Genomic DNA, 23,679 nt, shown 5'->3' on the forward strand with positions numbered 1-23,679 from the left:
ACTTTTACTATGTTCTCATACAAAAATACTTTGATACTTAGCATGAGTACATGTCGATTGTTTGCGGCCTTTCTGCATTCCTCTCCGGTTGACCTTGGCGTCCTGCCAAGCTCCTCCTCTCCACCCCCGCCCCCCACACCTCCCCAAAACCAAATGTCCTGCCCCTCATTTCCCCACTTCCCCCCTCCCCCCCAACCCCTACTTGCTTCCACCCTCCCCGCAGTTTTACATACTCCGCTTTTTAATTCGACTCCACCTCCCCCATCGCTTTAAAAGGACACAGGGGGAGGTTGTATGGCGACACCCGAGAGGAGGTCACGACGGACAGAGCGATGCGAAGTAGGGGGGGAAGAAGGCGAACCGCGGCGTCGGTGATGGAGGGAGGAGAGGAGGGGAGAGGAGGGGAGATGAGGGGAGGGGGGGGGGGGGGGCGCTGAGCACATGAGAGGATAACTGCCTGTTTGCTCACTCTTGTCGTCTTGCTCCCCCTCCTGTCCGTTCACTTCCACTCGCAGCGCTCCAACCGCCAGGCAGCCAGCTCCCAGGGATGCCCACCAAGGTCCCCACGTGAAGGGGAGACCGAGGCGGGGAGGGTGGGGGCGGGGGACACAGAGCGAGAGCGAGACGGGAGACATCCGGAGGAGGACGGAAGAAGGCGGCGGCGGGAATAACGAGCAACGCCGGAGGGATGCGAGGACCGGAGGAGGAGAGAGATGCGGTACGTGTGACTCAGTTCGGCATCGCCGTGGCGATAAGCCCGGCTACACTAAGTAGCCTCTTGTTTGGACATCTTTTGCTCCCCTGTTGTGCGCGCGTGTGCTTTTTTTTCCCTCCCCCATCGCGTTTCTAATCAAAGGCATCACTGACATGCGTCTGGATTCTTTTTTTTTTTTTTTTTTGTTCCCACAAGAGGGGTCATGTGCTCAGAGCCTGGTTGCTTCGCTGCCTTGTGTTTGTTGGTGCGTGTGTTTGTGTGTGCGCAGAGAGATAGCCGGGGATGGACTTTATTGCAGATGGGGGTCTTGTTTTCGGAGACTGTGCAGCTTTACGGGATGCTCCGACGAGCAAGACGCTTTCGTTGGTGCGAGCGTTGCAGATTCCAGCACTGTGCTTCCCTTGCATATATGTCACTCCTTATGTGTGTGTGTGCGTGTTTGTGCGTGTGTGTGGGGGGGCGTGCGTGCGTGTGTTTAGAAAGGGGATATCCACAAAGTTTCACAAGGGGGAGAAAACACTGACTGAGGGAATCCCATTAGTATAGTTAGATCATGTATGTGTGTGTGCGCGTATGTGTGTGTGTGTGTGCGTGTGTGTATAGTGTATACGCTAAGCTAGGTGGTACCAAGCAGTGCCTTTTGAGATGTTTAGTTTAATTACAGATTATAAACATGTAAAACATACCTTTGGATTGTTGTTGTTGGGTTGCTTAGTATGTAATTTCTAGCCTATATAATATATAATAGCATATATATATATAATAGCATATATATATATATATATATATATATATATATATATATATATATATATATATATATATATATACACGTACATATATATATATATATATATATATATATATATATATATGTATACACATACATATATATATATATATATATATGTGAGTGTGTACATAAAATATAATATAATATATTGTATCATATCATATACCGTAATTGATATTATTTGAGCATATGTGTCCTCGTACAATCATTTTTCCCCCTCAATTTAACATATATACAAATTGGAATGTTTTTAATGTGATCTAAATGTTGCTTTTTAAATGTAATATTTTGTGTAATTATATTTAAATTGGTTGTTTTACATCTAATTTTACATCAAAATACTGTGCTCTTAATTTTTCAATCTAACTTTTTCAAATTTAGTGTACAATCTTGCCATTTATCGTTTATTACTAATTTTATTGAGTTTGTTACTTAATTTAATGTATTTTTTGTCCCCTGGTTTTTTTTTTTATTCAACACCTAGACACTGTCCAGTCCTGTATATCTTATTTTGTTTTTTTTAATTTCCAATTTCTATTCGGCAAACACATGCCTCGTCATTCATACAATTTTTTATTTAGTGTATTTAACATCTTACCTGATATTCCAATTTTAATCAAACATTTTTAGAGTATATATATATATATATTTTTTTTTTCACTCTCATACATTACATTTAATCGATTTTAACAATGCACCTTCATCTTGTTTTAGACAGGCAGGCGGCTAGTGACAAGGACCCAGTACTTATGGGGCCGTTTGGACGAGGGCCTCACGGGTCACAACGTGCGCCGTCCAACCGGAGCTGAAAACGCAGCGGCTGTTTTACAAGGCTCCAAGCAAAACAACAACAAAAAGAACAATTCATCTGCCGTCCGGTCAACATCAAACGATTATGCTTACTTTGGATTTCCTTGGCACAAACACTGACTGCTGCTGTCAAAGTGTGCTCGTCACAATCTATTAGCCCACTTAGGATGGGATTTTCATATCAAACACGCCATTGTTGGTCCGCGGCGGACAGATGGAACAAATCTATGCTGGCACTCGCATCCCCCGGAAAACTTGGAAGCAATCTGGACTTCCTTGGGGAAAAGCGGAGTGATTACAACTGTCACTCGAGCAAAACTCTTGTCGTTTCGCATCGAGAGACAAATAAACGCAAATGCTCGTCTCAAAACGTAAAGGCGTGAACGTTGCGCAACCGGGGAGGCAAGACAAACAACCGGCGCGGGCGGAAATGCTACGAAGGCGCGGGAACCTCTTCGGCCAAATTGCCGTCGTGCCTTCCAGATATCCATTATTCGCAGGATTCCAAATTAAAATGCTATTTGAACTCCTTGGCTTCAAAACAAGGCGCGTGTGAAACATCTAATGATTTTTATCCGCCGTTCTGTTCAAAGGCAAAGTTGAGCTCGCAAACATTTGCCCATGCAGACGCGTTTCAGACGCGCGCCGTCATTAGCATTCACCCGGAGTGCTCCAATTATCACTCTCCTTACGCTTCTGTTTTTCTCTCCGCGAGAAGCCCGAGGGAAACATTTGGCTTTTTCAGCAGCTAAATGCTCCGCTATGTCCCCGTCTAGTTTCGCTAACTTTCCCCGGGCTTGCCACTGTTGCGAGGAAACAAAACTCAACGTGCGCCTGTTGTCACAAGCCACACCCCCGGATCAATTAACCAATCAGGTGTTGAGTAGTGCGCGGTTCGTTCACTGTCGGGATTCCTGGGCGGGAAAAGAGATTCACTGTTTTCGTTTCTCTTTATGAAATGCCCTAAGATGCCGCAAGAGGGTGCCAAAGCCCGGTCTCATGGAAAAGTAGAGCTTAGGCGCAAATCGGTGCCAAGGAACTTTGCATTGCGAGCGTCACGGTTGACGTTTTCTGGAATTTGCGCCTGAGGGCGGTTTGACGTCAATGTCAGTTGACAGCAGAGGGCGGGCAGACGGCCAAAATGGCAGCCCCTGAGATGGATGCATCTGCCTTATTCTTATCCCACAAACGCAATATTAACCAATGTTTCGAATGGAGGGGCCGCAAAGAGCATTTTATTGCAAATAAAATGTTTGCCTAGAGTTCCCCTTTACTTGAACTGAAGTGAGGGGAAGAGCTTTTATAACAAAAGACCCCAAAACTGCAGTCCTGTGACCCTCTTCAATAAATCACAGCGATTTATTTGTCCGACAACATATCGAATCAGCTGAAAACTGCCCGGTGACGGCTCACTTTTTAAAATTTTTTTTTTTCACGTTTTTAAACGATTAATAGGTTATCCACATTTTTAAGTAGGCATCAATTGAACTCAGATCAAATGACTTCAAATGACTTCCCTACGAGCAGCAAGTTTGGCAGATAGTGAACAAGGTTTCAGAAAAGAGGCTTCAAGCTGTTTATCGCCACTCCCAGTTCAAATTCACTGTCAAACTAAACAAAAAACAAAAAAAACATACAAAAGAAAAACTAAAGAGACTTACACATTGTGTTTTTAAAACAACCAAAAACCTTTGCCTTACTACAGTTTGTTTAGCTAAATGCCAACAAACAATATAAACACAAAGAGTAGTGCGAATAGTGGAGCAAGATATGCAGACATAACAAGACTCACAGGCATCTATTCTTTATCCGCTGCAAAGAGTGACTACGCTTTCTGTAGTTTAGTGAGTTTGGATTGACGCCATATATATATATATATATATATATATATATATATCTTTATTATACTGTCACCAGGTGGCCAAAGTGTGAAAACCAGAGGGAGCAGCACGATATTCATTGAGTTAAAGCAACAAAAATGGTGCAAAAATTGTTTAGTTCGCTATATTAATTAATAAAGTCATCGCTGTATATTTTTTATAAAGTCAAATATTATGGAGTACTACTTTTCACATTCTAAACACATTACATTTTGGGTGGGGAGGCCAGAACAGATGAATGACACTTCTATTCATTTCAATTGAGAAGGATGATTTGAGATGAAAACATTTTGAACGACAAGTGTGATCACTGACGAAATGAAACTCGAATCTCACATTGGGAACGCCTGCTCGCTGTTCTTCTTGCAAGTTTTCGCATTTCGACATCCTTGCCAGTTGTATCGTGTCAAATAAAAGAAGCCCCCCCCCCCCCCCCCCCACCCCCCCCCCCCCCCCCGTGAGGCTTCACAATGCTGAGCTGACAAACAACAATTTGCAAGCACATCTCGAACGACGCAAAGGCTCGTTGTGCGCCGTGGTTGTAAATTCGTGCCACGGCAGCGTGTTTGCCGGGCCCATCGCTGATCATATAGCTTTTCTTAGTTCCTCTCCAGTTCCTCCTTAAACACCCTGACACGCTGATGCTCCTGATTTACCACTCCGCTGAACCCGAGCCGTGACATTTCCTCTTTGTGCTCCCCGCCCTCCCCTTGGTTGCCTTGTCTTTTACCGCCTCCTCCATCACACTCGGTCGGACTTCTCTCGGTCGGTCTCGCAACGTCACTAAATATAACCGAGCGCGTCTACCTCCTCTCCTTCCTCTTCCGCTCGCCGCCGCCGCCGCCGCCTCCTCCTCCGAATCTCGCCGCCGTCTGACAAATCAGAGCATGGCCAGATGATCCGACAAGACATTTTTTGGTTGTTTGAGCACAACGAAAGAACACACAGCACCTTCTAACCTGCGCAACGCACGTAGGCCGCAAATGTGCTACTAGTTTTAGCAGTGTCAAATTTGGGGTCCTCAAAATAATTAGCAATACATTACGTCGTATCATCAGTACAAACGTGTATTATAAATTTATTATGTCTTGTTTTTCCAGATGTGCATGCCTACATATGGGGAGTAGCTTGCTAATAAAACAAACATACTAAAACAGGTGTCTCCAATGTGGTGACCGCGGGCACCTGGTAGCCACCAAGGACCTCATGGGTAGCCCGTGGACCTGTTCTAATGGGACATTGCGATTTCCTTGAAATGTAGGAATGAGATTTCTAGAAATAGAGTGTTTCATATCAACATTTATGCATTTCCTACCTTTTTAAATAATTAACACGATTGGTGTCGTCACAAATGACTATTCGGTATATTCATTATTAATACTGTTACAACATAATTAAAGGTGATTTAAGCAAGTTTATGATTTCAGAAGTCAGGTTACTCTGGGTTCCTCACAGCTACCCCCCGAAAACGTGCTAGGGTCACCGAAAACTAAATAGTTCTAAATTCTGAATGTGAGTATGAATGGTTGTTTGTAGATCATCTTCAATACTAATTACCAGGGCCCGAATGATTTTTTTTGAGGCCAGTGCCAATTTCGATATTTTGGCAGGATAAAATTCCTGTAACCAATTAATCAGACGATTCATTTAAAAAAAAGAAATATTGAACAGGCATATACTTGTTTTTTAAGGGTTCCTTAATGCTTACAAACAATAAAGATATAAATTACATGCAAAACATTTGACTGTTTTACAACACTTTGTCCTTTAGTATTTGTTAACCTTTATAATAGACGGATAAAATGGCAATAATCTGCAGCTTTTGCCGAGGGGTGTTTGAATGTCTTTTTTTTTTGTCTTTTGTCCTGTGTTCATGTGTTACAAAAAAAAATATATCAGCAAAAATGTGTTAAAAAAAATAAAAACCCTGCTGATTTTTGCCGATTGTGAATGAATTTATATCGGCTGATCAAACGATTAATCGGTTAAGCCCTACCATTTACCAATCTGGCTTGTGAATGCATGTGAAAACTAATTAACAGAAAAAAATGGAGGAGAAAAAAAGTCAGACTGGGAGGTAGTTAAATGAAGTCGTCTCCTTTTTTGGCATGTTCTTGTTGGACTCTTGGATCATAATTCCCATGAAAATTGCATTTCTGCACTTGTATAAAACTAAAGCCCTTTCACTCACTGAATACGACCACAGAAAGTGGACAAATTTGGGACTGTCATTCATGAGGATAATGAAGGTCTTCATTTTGGAAAATGACATGCAAGACCTGATGAAATCTTGGAAACATGTCCAATTCCAAATTGGTTGAGCGCCGTCAGGGTAAATACACAAAATGAGTCTTAAAGGGAGATGAGACGTGACCTCATAGCATCGGTAGTGGGAACGGTGACAGAAAAGCCTCCTGTGAGTGGTAAGCGGCAGGCGAGCAGGCTGTGGCGAAGCTTAAATAATAACCTCGGAGAGTTATGAGCCCAACTGTGGCATTATGCGCTTGCACACCTTCTTCCTCCTGCCCGGTGATTTATCTCCAGTCTGCCAATAAACCTCAACATGAAAATGTCACATGTAGGGAAGGGCTGGCCTCGGCCGCGGGAGCCAGCCCGGGCGCCATTAACGGGGTCCACATTCATTAAATTGTCAGCGTAAATTTTTTGATCTGGAGGGTGCTTTGCAGACTGCGAGGGTGGAAATGCGCAGAGGTGGGAGCGGGAGCTTCTAATGGTGGTGGTGGTAGTCGGGGGGGGGCGAGGCGGTCTGGTTCATGTGAAATTGCGTTGTAGCGTCGGCGGCGACGAGAGTGATACAAGTGGCATGGCTGATAAGAAGATGGAAGAAAGATAGAAGGGAGAGGATGAGGATGACACCGTGGGGAATGAGTAAGGGGAATGGCCGCGTGAGCGGCGGGACGGAGGCTCAGAGGCAAATCTGTCAGGGTTGAAGGTTGAAACAGATTTGATTTTTTTTTTTTCTTACAAGAAAGCCAGACGACTTGAGAGATACGGGATATTAATGAAAAAATCAGAAGGACGGCAACATGGTTGAAGCCACGAAAGATTAAAGTAGAAAATCCAAGGTCAGTGGACTGTCTATTAAAGCAGCAGCCACGAATAATTGGGTTTGCCAGGCTCCCCCTACAGGGAGGTTTGTTTATTTTATTTTATTTTTTTTTTACAGGGAGACCTTGGTTATTGATGGAGTTCCGTTCCTACAGTAGTAACAAAACCAAATTTGTACACAAGTTGGGACTTACGCTTGTGTAGTAGGACAATCAGAATTACAATAAAGCTATTGATGAGGGATAAGGAGCAAGCCTTGCTGTCAATCGCTAGAAATTTGTACTATAAGAAATAACTATGTGGCAAACTATGATCCCAGAACATTGAAATATAATTTCCAGCTCATTTTACAATACTGTCATTAAAATAAATCACTCACAGATGATTTGCTTTTGAAAAAAATGCACTGAAAGGTGGACCCCCGCTACCGGCCTGTGATTCGTGAAAATCCGCAAATATTTTTTTTTAACCCCAAAAATTATTTTAAAAACGCTGATAAATCTCCAATGCGTTTTCCACCAAAACAGGGTTTCCCTCCCTGAACCCCCCCCCCCCCGCCAAACATGAAACAGATGATGAAAAAAATTGAAAAAATCGTGACGGAAAATCTGTCCATGCCTACACAGAGAAGACTCTCCATAAATTCCACTAACAACACATGCTTAATTTAGCTCCTCCCGACAACAAAGATCTTAATCTCTCAATCGAGATGTATCGTTTCAACTTTGTATACTTCCTTGACGCCAGTTACTACCTTCCAAATAGGCGGGCCTTTGGTGCCATTTTGAGACATTGTACTCTTCCACACCTTTCCACTCCACTTACTATACTATACTATACGTTAAGATAATAGCTAGCGCAGCTTGCTCTCCGTCGTATCTCCGGCAGAATTTCACTACATCGGGTCACTTTTTTTCCTCCAAAGACTTCTGCGTTGAAAGATGAGACTCTTGATTGTCGATGGACAGATGGTCAAGTGAGCGCCATGTGTGTGGCGGGTGTTCGCCGTGCCCTTGTGGTGTGCTACGAGTCGCAGAATCCAGGCCAGTGAAAGTCGTCTTTGCATCGCAAGTTTGAACAAGCGCCGCTCACGCCTCTAAAACGCAACGTTGCAGTGACGCTAGCGGCGACATGAGAATCATTTCCCGCTGCTCGGCCAATATTGCGGCCCATTAAAGTGGGGGATGCGGGGTCGCCATGGCAATGACAGAGCCGGTGCTCCCGTATCATGTCGCCGAAATGATACCAATGTTGCTATTCTGAGACGATATGACTGCCATTGCTATTAAACTGCTGTTGGCGCTCTGAAAGCAGGTTAACCTTGCTAAGTATGCGCTCCTCGTATACTTTTCGCCCTTGTACCCGGGGAAGATTTAGTAGTCTAGGTGAATCATCATAAGCGGCTCATCGGCGATAAGAACATAAAATAAACAGGAATCCCCATCATTCATCCCTAAATCCATTAGTGTATACGAGTGTACGCGCTTGATATTTGGCCCGGAGGCTGCGTCTTTAATCATTGTTAATCCCAATAAAGTGTGCTTTTTCGCGGATGCGACAACGATGCTCCCCTTGCGAGCTGCAGCGAGAAAGAGAGAAGCGTAAATAAAAGTGTCAGGCCCTCGGGTGTCGCTTCCTCGCTCGCTCCCGAAATGACCTGGAAGCTGCGAAGGCGTCACTAATTACCACGGCCGCAGACTAAAGAGGGGAAGAGAGCGGAGAGTCAGACAGTCAGCTATGAGAGGTTATCGGACGGCAGAGGTGGCAAAAGTATTCACAAGATGTATTTAAAGCGGAAGTCAACCCAAACATATTTTTTTTGAAGAATATGTTCTATGCAGGCCCACTAGTTGAAACACGGCATTCTGATATGAAAAGTGAGTGAAGCAGCAAAATCCCCCCCCATTTTTAGCCATCTCTGGGGGGGCTGCCATTTGGTCACTTCCGTCGACTGAAAATGACATCACAACTGCTCATGCCTCAGGTAACGACCAATCACGGCTCACCTGTTTTCTGAAGCTGAGCCGCGATTGGCCGTTTACAGAGCCCTGAGCAACTGTGATGTCATTTTCAGTCGCCACAAGTGACAAAATGGCCGCCCCCTCAGATGGCTAAAAACGGCTAAAAAAAATATTACTACTTTTAGACAACACCGGTTTTGATAACTTGGCACAACGAGAAAAAAAAACATCTCTGCTCACAAAAAATAGTTTCCCTCTTTTATTACCTTTTATCGTGAGAAGAGATTATAGCTAGCAAGCATTGGCTAATGTAAACTTACTAACAAAAAAAAAAACGTGTGAAATTAGCTAATGATGACAGCTGAAAAAAATACACCTCATCTGTTTTTTTTTTTTATCAGACAGATTTTTGGGAAGCAGATGCTGGCAGTTTTTAGGCTGGCAAAGGACCTGTACGCAAACACATTTGCCACAAATCAATGATTCTCTTAAATAAGGCAATTGATGGGGATATCTTTCTTCTCCAAATGCGTTGCTGTTGTTAACGTGCCCTGGTTCACGCTTCGCCATGTCGCTGCTGTGTCGCCATGTTGTGCCTGCTTTGTAATTCCCCAAGATCTCAATCAATGAAGATCTCTATCACGGCTGACTTAACCTCGCTCTACTTGCGTCTTTTTTATGTTGTGCCGTCATCCGCGAGGGTGAAAAAAGTAACAAGCCTATTTATGAGATAGCACACATAACTATTCTTGTAGGAAATACAAGGTGCGGCAGAAAAATGAATACTCAATTAAAGTACACATCTCTAACTAAATCTACTTTTGTATTTAAAGAGGAGGTCAACCACAAATGTTTTCTTTACAGTAATATGTTCTATGCAGCTCCACTAGTCCAAACCTGATATTCTGATTAATATTATTTTATGGAATACAAATTAAAAGCAGCAAAATCGACCTGTTTTTATCCATTTCAGGGGGCGGCCATTTTGGCCACTCTAAAAACAGTTGGGTTAAAAATAACACAATTTTGGGTCAACAATGGACCGATCCACTACTTGGGTCAATTTGACCCAACTTTTTGTGTTGTTTTTGCAGGAAACAACCCCCCCCCAAAATTGGTAGCTTTAACGCAAGGTGAGTCAAATTGACCCAAGTAGTGGATCGGTCCATTGTTGACCCAAAATTGTGTTATTTTTAACCCAACTGTTTTTAGAGTGCGTCGACTGAAAAGGAATCACAGTTGCTCAGGTAACAAGCAATCACGGGCTCAGCTTCCGAAAACAAGTGAGCCGGGATTGCTTGTTACCTGAGCAACTGTGATTCCTTTTCATTCGACAGTAAGCGACAAAATGGCCACAACCTCCCCGAGATGGATAAAACGAGTGGATTTAACTTCCGATCTCACGTTCCACAAATACTATTGTAATCAGAATGCCGTGTTTAGTGGGAGCGCATACAACACATTGTAAAGATTTCTTTGGCTCGACTTCCCCTTTAAGTTTACCAAGTATTTGGAATTCAACAAGTGTCAGTGGGACTGCCGGAAAATGGAAGTGTCGCATCGACGACGGCGGCGGCGTCGAATCGGGAGTGACGAGGGCACGGCCGAGCGTGGCGGACAGACTGTCACGCGGCGAGCAGATGAATCAGAGAGGGTGTCAGCACGGCGCATCATCAAGAAGCCCGGAAGCACCGCCGCCGCTGACTCCCGAACGTGGCGTAAAGGAGAAATTGCGTACGACGCACGCATGGGAGGGATATGACAAGAGTCACAACATTGCTGCATTGAGTCACATCAGTGCTGCCACAGTGACATTAGTACACATACATAAACAGTGTCGCCCGCGGTCCGTGTGAATGGACCTTAATTACAATCTCCTTTTCCCCCTATTGTGTTAGTCAAGCCTTTTCTTTTGCCACCTCCACCCTGTCATTACATTGGCTGATTGATCTTTCCCTCCTCCATTCTGCGTTGACCCGGCTCTCATGCATTTTTAAAATAGCTGCCTACCTTATCGCCTTCTTCATTATGCCGAGGAAGAAGCGTGCCGTGTTTCAATGGAAACGCAATAATATGGGAACAATTACAGTCTCTCACACCTCCCTCTTTGTCTCTCTTTTTTTATTTTTTTTTTTTTAATAGGAGTTTCTACTGTATTGAGCCACGAGGAAATGACTCGGTGAAAGAAGGGCCAAGAGAAGAAAAGACCTTTGAAGGGGTGCAATAAAAGCAAGGAAGTGAGAGCCACAAAAGCCGAATGACGCAGGGTGTGATGGAGAGCCAAGCGGGTCCGGTCTATAACTTGGCCGTCCTTCCCCCTGTCGGCCCGGAGGACGACACAGTTGGAGAGGTCGAACAGCCAATGTGATGGACACAAAACTGAAGGACAGGTTGCATCCTCCCTGCTTATTCGCTCGGAATCTTACCCGCAGATGAATGGGGAGCAAGCGCAACGGAAGACATGCAGCGGTTTGAAGTATATTTATGCTGCATACATTTATTTTTCGACAGGTGAAAGATAAAGGACTTGATTCTCTTCCTTTGGACCTTTCATCATCTTGACCTGTGAATATGACACTTCCTTGTCTTAAAGACAAGGGATAAGCCGTGCAGGAGCCAATAAAAGAGTTGTTATAAGACAGTCGGCAGAAACTCCAGTTCTCTTGCTGCATTCATGCCGATAAGGCAAATGGAAAATCAATGTCCTTGGTGATGCATTGATACGCCCCGGGTCTCTTGCGTCGCATCTGACTGCCCGCAGAGTTGTTGGATGTTGGCGGGGAGCGAGAGGAAAGAGCAATGGTGAGCAAGGAGCCCAACCTCTTGCTGACGGGCCAAACCAACGGCAAAAGCGCCCTGGCGGAAAAAACCGGGACAATGACCGTGCGTTCGGTGCTTCTCAATCGTGACTCCCCGGATATTGAGAGTCGCCTGAGGCGGCGCCGCAACCGCACCCACCAAGTCCGCTTTAAAGACTTGGAGGACGGCAGCAGCAGCAGCGGCAACAGCGGCACGGGCGAGAACAGCAGCCACCAGAGGCCGACGGCGGACTGCGATAGTCCTCATCCTCTGCGCAAACACAGCAGCAGGCCCCCCAAGGGACCATGGGGAGCAAGGGATGGACCGCGAACCGATAGTCTACTTGGTCAGACCTCTGTGGTAGGCGCAGTGCGTGGGGACATGGCTAGTACAATCGAGGTGGTGGCAGCTTTCTTGGCCAGGGCCCCTCCTCATCCACTGACACCGGGGCCCACGCGTCGATGCTGGGCGCCGCCGCAGACCAACTCCCTGACCTTGCCCATGACGCGCAAGCCAAGCACCAGCACAGCCATCCAGACCTCGCCATGCCTGAGAAAGTCTCTCTCCTCCACGCACACCCGTAGTCACAGCTTGGGAGATTCTTTGGGCATAGACGGCGACGATGAACGCGACTCCCAGGATGAGTACCTTTCACAAAACCACGCGGCGCCGCTTGGCTCTAAGGATGTGAACGGTCCTCAAGGGCCCGTGGATCGAACTGTGATTGAACGGAGGTCGAAATCCTCCAAGGCGGACATGAAATCAACTGTCGCTGTCACAAAAATCTCCAGGCACAGTTGTCCGCCGTCAGTCCTTCACAACACCGAGCCGTTGCACTCTTCCGCCGCGCCCTGCCGAGACGGCCCCAAGCGGCAGGGAAGCGTCACTCCCTCGCTGGCCAGGAGGCGAAAGCGTCTGAATAGGACAACGAGCGATCCTGGAAAAGAAGTGCACTATTGCACCACGCCCACTCAGACTGAAAGCCCCCATTCGACCCTGCCGCATTCAGGCGGCAGACTTTGTGCTTCGCGAGTTCAAACCGAGTGCACGTCTAGCCGTTTAAAGTATTGCACTACACAAAGTCAAACGGAGGGTAAACAACAGTCGGAAGTCCAGATTCAAAACAGCCACTCCAATTCGACCCTCCCTTTAAATATTACTCAGCGCACCACTCAGATACAAACAGACTCTCCCTCGCCTTCGCCTCCAGACCATCAACCGTCGCAGACGCAAACATCCAGCCCCAGTGCTTCTCCACCTCCGCTAGAATCACCAAACTCAGATCAAATTCAAGTTGAGAGTCCTGTACCGCCAAATGGGACACAGGACCCTCTCCCCACACAAATAACTACTGTGCCTTACTCTACATCTCCGCCTCCTACAAGCGCACCAACACAGAGCCCTGAAGAATGCACTGAGCCATCTTGCGCCTCATCAATCGAGCCAGCTAGCGTCCCCCCACCTCCCTCGCCGGCCCTGCCCGTTCCTTGCCCTGCACCCGCTGTCATCCCGCAGCCCGTCATCTCATCCTATAGTCACGCGGCCCCGCCGGCGTTTGCCAGTGCGCCGCTCGCCCGCTCCGCACCAGCACCGGCATGCCCGACTGCAAACTGCGCCTCCCCTGTCCCAAACACGGCATCGCCAATCACCCTCACCTGTCCTACCCCTTCTCCTGCAAATAACCCAGGCGGGGCTCCGTGCGATCCCGTAGACCAAACCGCAAGTCAGCCACAACCACACAATGCCTATCCGGCTACAAATCAAACACCATGTACAATCGTGACACAAGCTGCTTTGTCTTGCACCTCCATCTCCTACTACACTACAACCCATGCAGCGGGCCCTCTCCACAATCCTGCTATCCCTTCGTGTACGACCCTCATACAAACTGTAGCTCACTGTAACATTCCATGTCAAGCTCTGCAAAACGCCGCCTCGGTCAGCATAGGCATAGCGCCCTACTCCTCTCCAGTCCCGAAACTAACAACGTGCGTATCTCCGCCGCCACTGGTCCATCTTCCAAACGTGCACCACTGCGCGACACCGACAAAAGCCGTTCCGCTGTACTCGTTTCGAGCAGCGCCGCCATACACCCCTCCCTCTCAGGCCCCCTTGAATGCTCAGGATAAGAGGGGCATTCGACTTCCACCCCCTGCGCCGCCACCGCCGCCGTACACGCCACGTAAAACAGGAAACGACCCGCCGGCGGCTGCACTCCGAACACCCGTGCTCAGGGCAGAGAGCAAGGCCGACGAGAAGGATAAAGACGCGGAGAACGAGAAGAAAGAAGCTGCGAAATGCACGGAAACGCCGAAGGTCTGCGAGAGAGCCGGCTCTCCTAAGCACAGGGCTAAAACCCCGCCAGTTTGTGTGGCGAAGGGAGAAAAGCCGTCCTCTCCCGCCAAGGCCTGTTTTAAGCCCAGCTGTCTCAGCTCAGCCCAGGCTCAGCTTGGGGTTCTACACAAAATGCTCTGCGCAGGAGCCAACGCTCCAAACAGCCAACACGCTCTCCCTCCAAACCAGCAGGGATGTTCCGGGGCCAAGGGTTGTGCCGTTTCCGGGGAGAAGCCCCTGACTCCGACCCAGGCTGACACGCTGAGACAGGTCCAGGAGATTCTAGGAGGGTTAGTGTCCGGGGCCAAGTGTAAATTGGACCCGGCCCGAGTGACAGAGAAGCTCCTGGGTCCCAACGGGCCCTTGCGTGACATTCGCAGCCTGCAAAACCATCTCCACAGTCTGGAGGGGGTCCTGGAGACCAGCCAGAATACCATCAAGATCCTACTGGATGTCATTCAAGACTTGGAGAAGAAAGAGGCTGAGCGAGACGGGTGAGGCCACATTTTACTTCAGTGCTTTACATTAACAACCGTGCGGCACGTTGAGCGAGTGGTTTAGTACATCCGCCTCACGGTTCTGAGGTCCGTTTTTCAGATCTTGGCTGCGGCCGTCGCAGGTGGAGTTTATTTTGGGATTTGCTCCAACTCACTCATGACGCTAATCAGGGCAATGCGAGAGAAAACGGGTAGTTTCACATAAACGCATGAAGCGTCAGAGATGAAAGAGAAAAAAAAATGATGCCACCCTGATGTACTTTAAAGTAAAAACCATGAATGCAGCGAACTTAATTATCATTTATTTCAACACGGCGAGAGATTCCAGTCAGATTGGATGATGAAACAATTGTGACAACTACTTTACTGTTTCAACTTCCATTTTAGGCTAAAACAAAGGCATAGCTTCATATTTTCACAGGGGCTTGGATAGAGGACACAGGATTGTTGTCTGTAATCCTACTGACAGATAGAGCGTAAAATCAACAATAATGTCGAAGCTTACTTAACCGGGGGTTAAATCAAGGGTTAGTCTGGGTTTAAGCGTTGAAGCTGGAGGTCAAACGGGAGCTTAGCCATATTTCAACGTGTAAACATATGATCGGACGCCTCGGGCTAATGGAGCTGTAAATCCGAGCTAGCGGGAGGGTGGGGGGTTTGGGTGGGGGGGCTCTCCGCTCGGGGCCGGGTGTTGCGCGCGGGAGCCATCTGGTCGTCTGCGGCCTGACGTGCAGAAGACTCTGTAGGAATATATAAGTTATGAAGGGCTGCTCGTGTGCAAAGTCAACGCCAGCGTGACGCCAGAGTACCTGCTGTTTTATTCCATGACAGTTAAATTTTCACGGTCAGGGAGACAAACACACTAATGTAATCATCAGAGCTGGGCAATTTACAAAAAATGTGGCGGTCTGTTTATTGCCTTCCGCCTGCAGGTGGAGTAGCCTTCCGCTATCCCCCTTTTTGCCCGGCCGGACCAAATAGTAATCGGCTATAGGCCGGTCCGCCTATCATTTTAAACGGCCTTCCGTTAGTGTTTCCGTCTAGCAAATTTGACCAACTCGCCGCGGGCATGGAAGCCTCACCGTGAAAATAGACGATTACATGGACAAAAAAAATGGGCTTTCGACTATGCTTAGTCCGGCTATTTTTTTTTTTTTTTTAAAGTTTCCCGTCTTTCGTTTATCGCCTACAAAATGGGCGTCCGTCATAGGCGGGTAGACGGACCAGTAATCATCAACTTTTGAGTCTTCAGTTAATCAAACATACCTGGATTTGACAACAGTGTAGGCGATTGTATTTTTTGTAAACACTGAACTCACATCTGTTATCGTTTCATTGTAAAAGTCTTATTCTCGTAGCATTTTAATTGTATTGTAAAAATGACATTTAAAGGATTTCCTGTAAAATGATGACGTTTTTTTTTTTTTAAGTGCCAAAGTTGTCTTACTAGTGTGCAGAAATGGAAAGCAGTAGCTGATCATTGTTTTCCAAAGTTAAAGCAGATTTTTGCAAATGTTTTATTTTGAACACACTGATAATCAGTCAGCTTTTATGGAAGGACTACAGAAATCAGAGCCTACTTAGTGTTAAGTTTCCAAAGATTTTGACAATTTTAGATTAAAACAAAGTTTCTTTTTGTTAATCTTTTAAATTCGTCTTTTAATTTCTCTTTTATTTTTCACAAACAAGAAAAATGGAAATGTGAACTACAATGACAAGATGACTAAATGTTGATTAGTTAAATTTTGTATTTCCCAATAAAAAGAAGATTTAAAAAAAAGTCTCTAAATGATTCATTGATCATCAAGATAATTATCGATTAATTTTATAATCGATTAATGGTTGCACCTCTACACTGACAAGGACAAAGAGCATACTAGTACAGGGGCCTTAAGCCGGATATCAAGGATATCCAATAAACGCTCAAACGGCTTTCCGTCGACGATCCCGCTCAACTATTTATATCTCAGCCAACTTTTACCGAGCACAATGTAAGCATGGCGAGCCCCAAAGGCAAACACGGCGGTGGAGCAGATTGAGCGTCGAGAGGAGGAACATGAAATATCGCCAGGCAGGAGGCACAGAGGGTCGGGGCGCAGGGAGCATCTGTAGTTATTTTGACGAGCTCTCACGTCAGTCATGCCACAGAAGATTTCATGACGCATCCGTCAAAACGGCGGCTTTTTGAGGGACGCGCCGACGTGCAAAAATCTGCGTCTCCATCTCGCGTCGGCGGTTTTGGGACGTCGCTAAACTCTCATCATCGTTTAATTAATCTACACTAAGCTTCTTAGTCATCTCTGACGCCTTATCGCCGTAACGCGATGAGCGATACGGATGGCGTCTGAAGCGTGTAATCCCAAGCGCGCATCGTTGCCAACGCGGCGCGGACATCGGCGCGCTGGGCTCCTCGCCGTCTTTTTGCATGCTCCGCCGTGGGAATGTGGTAATGGGGCTCGGTCTAATTCATGCAGACTTGACTTTTACCTCATAAGCATTATTTTATGCCCGGAGTGATGTAGTGACTCATGGGTTACGTAATAGTCAGTTGGAGGAGGGAGGGGTGGAGGTTTGGTTGGGCTGAATAGCGTTCATTAAAAAATGATCTGGGGATTTTTTTTTTTTTTTTTTGTTAGCTCAGTAGGGATAAAAAACACGCATGCACGCTGAACACACGCACGTACATTCACACGCACTCTTATACACTCTCACATGAGCCTTTTACCCCTGATATGTCATCTCAATGCTTTTCCACAGAAGACATTCATACCGAACCGGTCAGGACATTGAGAACTGTGGGACCTGCAGGGACTGCGCGTGCATCATTTACAGGTATGTGGATGCATGTGTGTTGTGTGAATAGAGCTGGACACACACAAAAAAAAGTTTGGGTTTTTTTTGCTCTCAGGTGTCACATTTGGACATTTGGGATATGTGTCATGGCACCACCCCTTGAAAAAGGGGGAAAAAAAATCCAATGGGGTTGGATATCTTCAGATCAGATTCAGGCCTCCTGCAACTGTGGATAAAAATCCAAAACGTATCAGATATCAGTTTTTTTTTTATAGCTGGAACGGATTAATGGCATTATAATTCATTTCAATAGGGAAAATGGATTTGATATACAGTATGAGTTACAAGCTTGTAAAATCAATTGGTGTGTCTGTGCATGTGGGTTGTTTCATGCCATATACATGGGATATGTGTCACTTCAAATGGACATTCCAAAACAGCCACCACCCCCACTCCAAAAAAAGAATCAGATATACACATTCAATTGGATTTGGTCACTTGGACCCGCAGTGTAAAAAATCCACCTAAGTGTGGTTATTCGCCGCGTCCCTCGCATTACATGTTAAGGCAACGAGAGCACATTGCGTGTCTCGGCGCGCAGTTATTGTGCATCGCGCTGTCATCGCGCATCACATCACGTTTGGGGAATTTGGTCGTATGGCTTCATTGCCGCGACGGGCGCAGAGTCGCTTCCCCGCATCACGGCACGCTTGAGTATCCGCGGTGGAACCTGCGACGCACCACCGAGATGTTTATGTGATTAGAACTTAGAATCTAATCAAGGGAAAATGCAGCTAAGCCGCATACTCAATTTGTAAACACGTTGGCAAAATTGTTGACAAGCCACAAAGGTTCTGGGAGAAAATTCTTTGGACAGGTGAAACAAAAGTGGAGAATTGTAATGAACACGGAGGAACCGTGGTTATTTTCTGGGGCTGCTTTGCTGCTTCCAGCACTGGGTGGCCTTGCCGATGACTTTCTGATCGGGAATTTACGTCAGATGTTTTTGTTGGAGCCTTTCTGTTTAACAACAAAACAAAAATAGGGTTATTAGCGCGGGACAAAGCAGCGCAGGGAAACGAGAGGCGAGGTAGATGACTATTGCGTTGGCAAATCTCATTTGATGGTGACTCAGGTGATTGAGGCTTTCACTCTGGCACCTCAGAGGGGATACATGCCAGACAAACAATGTCATACCTCGTCAGCGACCAAAAACATAATGAACAGCTCCAGGTTGGTCATCCATCCTCTTAAGTGAGAGTCTGGGGGAAGGCGGCAGGTACACGAGTCGGACTGATTGCGTCGCGCAATTAGATTTAGCGGCACGCTCGCCGCCTCATTATTCGGGCATGCTAATATAAATGTTCCCCATGGCTATGCAAGTGTCTTTGACATTAGCCTGACTGGCAAACAGACGTAATCATTCTTCCGAGTCGACTTAACATATGACCACGATGTTGTCCTGGTTCCACACAACCTATTTTGGAGCCATGGACAGGTTTCACGCAAAGCAACGGTATGACGGCCTGGCGCAGCAACAAAACAAAAATGTAAGATTGGGCCGAAGATAGTTTCTGTAATTACTGGTAACCCTGGGCTTGTTTCTGTTGAACAAACTGGTCCCATCTTGGGGTAATCTTGGGGCGAGGTAGTCGACGCTGGAGAACCCAACTATAGAATATATATATTTTCTTATTATGACCACAAATACACATCGGCTTTCCAAATTTGACACTCGGGATGGCTTAGAAGAATGGACGTGGTAGAAAAGAGAAGTATTTGTCATAGTAGTCGAAGTAGAGAGCTCTCAGCTTGAAACTAAGTTGACATTCATCCCAGCAGATGGAACCAATACAGAGCAGGAACATCACTTTTGAGGAAGTGATAATACACGCATGTGGTCTGAAACGATTTGGAGCGTTTCTTGCGCTCCCTTAATAAGACATTAGTCATCATCGTCGCACCGTGCTTTCACGGATCAGATGAGACGATTCCACCGGGTCGCCTCGTCCGTCAAGCCTCCTGTTAATGCACGGTGGGGCGGATTGTCTGCTTGGCCAAGACGATGTGGAAGAAAAAAAAAGCAAGGGGGGGGGGTTGCGAAACGAGCAGTGTGATGGAGAAGCCGTAACATCTGACAGGACAGATTCCATCAATTCCCAAAAAAAAAAAAAAAGGAAGCAGAGGAGCTTGAGCACATTACATCAGTGGAGATGAAACGCTCCCACAGGGGGAGGGAAAATAGTTTGGAGGAATGTGAGTGATTTCAGACCAGAATGTTGCCTTCACCTCAGTGTGACCCAGCTGGAACATCAAATGCAACACAACTTTTTGAAAGCTCCTGAAAAACATCAATCCGTTTGCTATCTTTACGGCTTATCCTTCTTGAGCTTTGGAAACAAATTTCAGCTTTGATTTGGCATCTTAGACAGTCTGTGCCTCCCTTTTTTTTTTTTTTTTTTATTTACACAAAAGCAACAACAACAAAAGAACATATACCGTGGTAACTTGACTTCAATTTTATCACTCATTTTACCTGTATATAACAAATCAATATTCGCCATTAAAATTAATTGGACAAACCGTTAATCCGATATGGCCCCTAAAAAAAAATGTTGATTTTCTCTGTGCCATGCGGGGCGTGACGGCGTCTCAAAGGCGTTTCCCTTTGACATGTGCCCACCCGGTGCAGCAACAGGGTTCCCCGTTTGGCAAAGTTGTACAACATTTATTTGGCTGTCCCAGCACCAAGCGCACTAAGCGAGTTTCTTTCTAAGGATAGGAACGCCGCTCGTGCTTTATGGCGTTTATGTTCTGCGTAAACTCTGTGAGTGAGCTGTCCATTGTCGGTCTCGTGATTTCGTTAAAAATGCTTATGCCGGACTGAACAAAATATCAACGACGTGATCAGCGGACTCGACTTTCATTTACATTAGCGTCGACTTAAAAAAAAAAGAAAAAAAGAAAAAAACTGAAGTCAGGTTTTTACTTGAACAGTGACAAAATGGTAAACGTAAAATGCCGGCTTATTATATCAGCAGCCATTTAAAAGGGAAATCAACCCAAACCAAATTTTTTTTCAAGAATATGTTCTATGCAGGCCCACTGGTTGAAACAAGGCAATATGATTAATATGAAATATGAGTTAAGCACAAAATCCACCCCTTTTTTATCCATCTCAGGGGGCGGCCATTTTGTCACTTCTGTCGACTGAAAATGACATCGCAGTTGCTCAGGGCTCAGGTAACGACCAATCACGACTCGGCTTCAGAAAACAGGTCAGCCGTGATTGGTCATGACCTGAGCCCTGAGCAACCGCGATGTCATTTTCAGTCGACAGAAGTGACAAAATGGCCGCCCCCAGGGATGGCTAAAATTGAGTGGATTAACTCTTATTCCACAAACGCAATATTTATCAGAATGCCTTGTTTCAACTAGTATTGCATTGAACATATTCTTGAAAAAAATAAGTTAGGGTTGACTTCCGCTTTAAGGCATTTTCACAACCTAAAATACACTGCATTGATTGTCACAGTTGGCCAAAGTTGTTCAATTGAATTGTTTTTCACAGATTGCTCAATCCCCACGTGGGTATGTTATTTTTCCCAAATTATTGACCAATCCAAACGGTTGAAAATGACTTGCTCTCTTTGAAAATGAAAACACCAGCAATATGTAACAAAACAATCCATTCCACATCCTGCGCACAATATAATGACATCCGATACAAGATCGTATCTCTCTGACGAACCTGAACATTGACTGATCAGTATCTATTTGTGCTGTTCTAGTTTGCAGCGTACGCCAAGCTCTTTGGCTGAAAAATGTCAGCACAAAATAAGGAAGACGACTGTACATCTCCTTATGATGCGGTGTGTTTTGAGCGTGTGGCCTTGTTCTCTGAACTTTTCCAGGGCACAACTTATGTAAAAATGCTAATGCCACTTTGCATGCAAACGCAGTTGGCAACAGAACATTACATTTTGAACACTTTGTACCCGAGAAAGGAATCCCTCCCTAATTGAACACTTCATTTGTTCAGCATTTAAAAAAAAAAAAAAAAAAAAAGAGCATCTTATTACGGCGAGAATAACGCATGACACGTCCAACGCGATTTATCGGGCACTGGTGGGGCATTGATCGCGTATTAATATGTAAAATCCGATTGTGTGACCATACAGGAGAGTTAATTAGCTAAGCCGCCCCCACTCCCGGTGTCATCATTCTTGTTGCTAATGGCCAACGTGAGAGTAAAGTAGCGCCTAACAAGGAGCTGTTGTGCTTAATCCCTGTGGAGTGCAGCCTAATCAGATCTGCACTCTGCTGCTTTATCTCTGCTCCTCCTCACTCGGTTGCTCCATCACGCGTTTGGCTGGAGGAGATCCGCGAGCGAGCTGCTTGCACGTAGATTAATGACTCTCAGGACCCGACGTTTGCGGCCAAAGTAAAAGTCCACCCGGTGTTATTCCTTTTTCTCTTTTTTTAAAGGCAATCCGTCATCGCCTGCGCCGAGTGGTGGATAATTGAGAAAAGGCTTCAGCGGGGGCGATTCCAGAAATGTTGTTTTTGAAATGGCAACTCACGCTGCACAAATAAACCGCCCACGACGTTAAGTCGAAGCTAACGACTTGACTGCTCACACTGTACAGTGGGCATTACGGGTCGGCAGACGACTACTACGCACAAGTCCTGACAATGATGCTAATGCACATTTCAATCGGACCTGAAAGGGGAAGTCAACCCAAACACATTTTTTTTCAAGAATATGTTCTATGCAGGCCCACTAGTTGAAACAAGGTAATATGATTAATATGATTAAGCAGAAAAATCCACCCGTTTTTAGCCATCTCAGGGGGCGGCCATTTTGTCACTTCTGTCGACTGAAAATGACATCACAATCGCTCAGGGCTCAGATAACGACCAGTCACGACTCACCTGTTTTCTGAAGCTGAGCTGTGATTGGTCGTTACCTGAGCCCTGAGGGTGTGTGATGTCATTTTCAGGCGACAAAAATGACGAAATGGACGCCCCCAGAGATTCCACAAACACAATATTAATCAGAAAGCTGTGTTTCAACTAGTGGGCCTGCATAGAACATATTCTTGAAAAAAATATTTTTGGGTTGACTTCAGCTTGAAGTGAATACTGAATTTTAAAAGTCCTTAAAAAAATCAACTTAACTCAAAGTGACGAAAAAAAACCCAAGAATCAAAACCCGCCACCACAAGAATCACGACATGACAAGGGGAACGTGACTACCAACAATGCCCCGACAAAGAAAGCAGGAAAGGAAATACAAACAAATTGACAAGACAACACAAATTAGCCATCATCTGAGACTCAATAATATTGTTACCCGAATCGAATCCCGAAGCTCTGCAGTACACACTGTCATTTGGAAGTGATCAGATTGCAGATTAATAGACTCTGTACTGACCCATATCTCCAGTACATGGGTTGCTGTGGTAACTCTTTTCATTGTCATTGTTATTGTGGCGAAGGCCTTTTGAGAAATGTTATAAAAACACTTAACACAACCAGTTGCTCCGACGATTCGTCGCGGGCTACAGAGCCAACTTGGCGAGCGTTCTAACTGGTTATCGTTTCGTTTCACGTCAAAATCAGGCAGACCGCGGGTCAGTTTGTTGTCGACCCCACACAAGGATTTGCAATCGTAGATATTGAAAAGGTTTAACCAAACATTTGTTTTAAAGAATATCTTGTATGCAGGCCCACACAGCATTCTGGTTAAAATTGTGTTTGTGGGATGTGAGTTAAGCAACAAAATCCACCTGTTTTTAGCCATCTCTGGGGGTGGCCATTTTGTCACTTCTGTCGACTGAAAATGACATCACAAACTCTCAGGTCTCAGATAACGACCAATCATAGCTCAGCTTCAGAAAACAGGTGAGCCGTGATTGGTCGTCATCTGAGCCCTGAGCAACTGCGATGTCATTTTCAGTCGACAGAAGTGACAAAATGGCCGCCCCCTGAAATGGCTAAAAACGGGTGGATTTTGCTGCTTAAC

General features: G+C 45.7%; 1 protein-coding gene across 2 annotated transcripts in view; it reads left to right on the plus strand.

Annotated features, from left to right (window-relative positions):
* The first annotated feature begins 453 nt into the window (after positions 1-453).
* The window catches only part of LOC147135677 (uncharacterized), a 38,198-nt gene continuing 14,972 nt past the window's right edge, over positions 454-23,679 (plus strand). Inside the window, exons 1-3 of one of the 2 annotated variants that reach the window (XM_086052847.1) lie at positions 454-718; positions 11,371-14,855; positions 17,616-17,690. In XM_086052847.1, coding sequence (XP_085908973.1) covers positions 12,028-14,855; positions 17,616-17,690 — 2,903 coding nt within the window. In that variant the 5' untranslated portion in view covers positions 454-718; positions 11,371-12,027. The remainder of the gene's footprint in view (positions 719-11,370; positions 14,856-17,615; positions 17,691-23,679) is intronic. The other variant, XM_086052848.1, reaches the window with a different exon arrangement.

The sequence above is a fragment of the Filicampus tigris genome, chromosome 15 (assembly GCF_054856515.1).
Source record: "Filicampus tigris isolate MCC_2025a chromosome 15, RoL_Ftig_1.0, whole genome shotgun sequence".
In the NCBI taxonomy this organism is placed as follows: domain Eukaryota; kingdom Metazoa; phylum Chordata; class Actinopteri; order Syngnathiformes; family Syngnathidae; genus Filicampus; species Filicampus tigris.